The sequence below is a fragment of the Penaeus japonicus genome, unplaced genomic scaffold (assembly GCF_977035675.1).
Source record: "Penaeus japonicus unplaced genomic scaffold, GWHDUDI00000001_assembly GWHDUDI00000015, whole genome shotgun sequence".
Taxonomy (NCBI): domain Eukaryota; kingdom Metazoa; phylum Arthropoda; class Malacostraca; order Decapoda; family Penaeidae; genus Penaeus; species Penaeus japonicus.
The window spans coordinates 24,935,924-24,938,423 of NW_028234417.1; the positions used below are offsets into that span (position 1 = coordinate 24,935,924).

At 49.6% G+C, this 2,500-nt stretch overlaps 1 protein-coding gene across 1 annotated transcript in view; it reads right to left on the reverse strand.

Moving 5' to 3' along the window:
* Positions 1-186: 186 nt before the first annotated feature.
* The window catches only part of LOC122266663 (serine/threonine-protein phosphatase CPPED1), a 3,298-nt gene continuing 984 nt past the window's right edge, over positions 187-2,500 (reverse strand). Inside the window, exon 1 of the mRNA XM_043036459.2 lies at positions 187-2,500. This exon is cut by the window's right edge and continues 984 nt beyond it. Coding sequence (XP_042892393.2) covers positions 506-1,504 — 999 coding nt within the window. The 5' untranslated portion in view covers positions 1,505-2,500 and the 3' untranslated portion in view covers positions 187-505.

Here is a 2,500-nt window from a genome sequence, read left to right on the forward strand (position 1 = left end):
TTTGAAAATAATTGTATGTACAGCAGGATGTGCAAAATATTTCATTGTATTATCATCGTCTTTGTTCAGAAAAAAAAAATATCAGACAATATCTTTCTATTATATTTACTAGTTCTTTCTCTTTTACCTTCAATTTTATTTATAATAATCTCTTAGACCTAAAGGACCGTTAAAGATACTAGGCGCTGAAAAAGTCAAAATAGATTTATTAACCACACTTTTTTTTTAAATATTTTAATGTGTGAATATATATTTAGATCAAATACGAAAATATCATATAACAAAGTATAGCATATCACTTCAAAAATATCAACAAATCATTATGGGATAAGTGAGTGTGAAACGTATGATGGTGAAGATATATAGAAAGATGAATGAAGTTAATGAATATAGTGATGGCAATGATGGTGAACACAAGAACACTTGTCACAGAGCACAGAGCTTGTGACACCGGCAAGGGAGCACCAGCAGAGAAGCACTAGCAAGACAGCACCAGCAGGGCCGCCTACAGACCGATGGACCAGCTCCTGGAGGCGGCGCCGGCGGCCTGGCTGAACGACCAGGTCCTGGCCAGGCCCTTGCGGATCGGCTGGGCCTTGGCGGGCTTCGGGAGGTGGACGGTCGTGGGCGCTGTGCCGATGCGGTAGTACTGGTGGCTGAGTCGGTCTTCGAGCACGCGGACCAAGCGGTACCCTTGGCCGGCGTCGCCCAGCTGAGCCCCCACCGCAGACGTGACAACTTCTTCCAGGTCTTTGTAAAAGCCGCCGGCGTTGCGGTGGTAGTGGCCGCAGAAGATGTACCTGATGCCCGCCTCGTGGAGCTTCTCCAGCATGGCGGTCCGGAGGCCGATCTCCATGTTGAAGTATTCCTTCTCCTCGTCGGGGGAGCGCAGGAACAGCGGAATGTGCTGGAAGACCACGGCGTGCTGAGGCTTCTCACGCCTCACCACCTCCAGCTGCTCCTCCAGCCACCTCTCCTGCTCGGCCGCCAGCGACTCCGCTTGCGACGAGTCCTCATAGTACTGGGAGTTGAGGACGATGAAGAACACGCCTCCGCACCAGAAGCTGAAGTAGTCGTCGCCGAAGGAGGTCTTCCACTGGGCAACAGTGGAGGGCGTGGGGGTGTTGCCGACGTCGTGGTTGCCGCACACGCACACCAGGGGGATGTCCAGCCCGGCGAAGATGCGCTTGAAGTCGATCTCTTGTCGGCGCCGCACCTCGGGCTCGCTGTCTGGCATGGCGTCCAGGATGTCGCCGCACACCACCAGGAACTTGGGCTTGGGCCACATGGCGTTCACGTCGGCGATCATCTGGCGGCACCACGCCATCTCCTGCTCCCAGCCGTAGTTGCTGGTCTTGCCCTCCACGTACTTCTCCTGCATCCCGAACTGGGTGTCGGCGGCCTGGATGAAGAAGAACGGCTCCTTCCACTCCTTCTGCGACTCGCCGTAGTAAGGCAGAAACTTCCGGTCCTTGGCAAGGACCGCGAACTTTTCTTCGACCATTTTTTTGAGTTGGATTTTTTCTCTTCTTTCTTCTTCTCCGGCTCTTTTGTGCTGTGCTGGTTGTGCTGCTGCAGACGAAGACCTTTGGTTTGTACTCTTGCGATGCTTAGTGTGGACGGGTGATTGTAGTTCTCGCACGTTGCTTAAGTAGGCAGATGTGGTGTAGACGATGAAGTTGTGACTAGCAAAGACTTGTATCACTGCTTTCGGTTCTACTTACAAAAAAGTAAAGTAAAGCTTGGAAGCTGAAGCTGCTTGGAGATGATGTTTAACAACTTCTTGTACTATTTCTTGGCTGTTGCGGGGGCGTATTGCTATGAACTAAGAAAGTTCTGACCCGCATTAAGCCTACGATTAGATGTTTGGAGAGACATAGCTATCGTGAAGTTGTAGAGATGGTTTGGATGGCCACACCGAGGTACCTTGCCTAGTGTGGATGGATGGGAATTCCGTAATGCTGCGCACTGCAGACGCCGGCAGTATATATGTGTAAGGGGGCGTGGCGCGCACCGGCCCAACCCTCCTCTCGACCAATCGCAGCAGAGTCTTCAAGATGACGTCACAACCAGCGTGCCGGGGAATTTCATTCACTTGCCTCGTGATCGCCGACGTTGGAGTGAAAGAAGAAGAACGTCTCCCGTAGGGTTTTGTGGGCGATTGCCGTTCACTGCTTTGTTTTATAATGATCGTTAATCTTCTGAAATTATGATACACTTTGTAGATACGATTATCTTTTTAGGAAATAAAAGTAAAAATGAATACCAGCTAACTGAGCGAGGAGACAGGTAGTGTACGATAATGTATCAAAATTCCCGGTTTATGATGCAATGTTCATGACGTCATGCGGTCTGAACCTCCGGTAAACTTCATACGTCAAATCCGGTACGACGTAACGGAGACGATGATAAGAGGTTCGAAGTTGAGTGAATTAGGAAATGGTCAATTGTTTTATGCTATTTTGCAGCAAAATAATTTCCTAATTCTGTCGACGCTTAG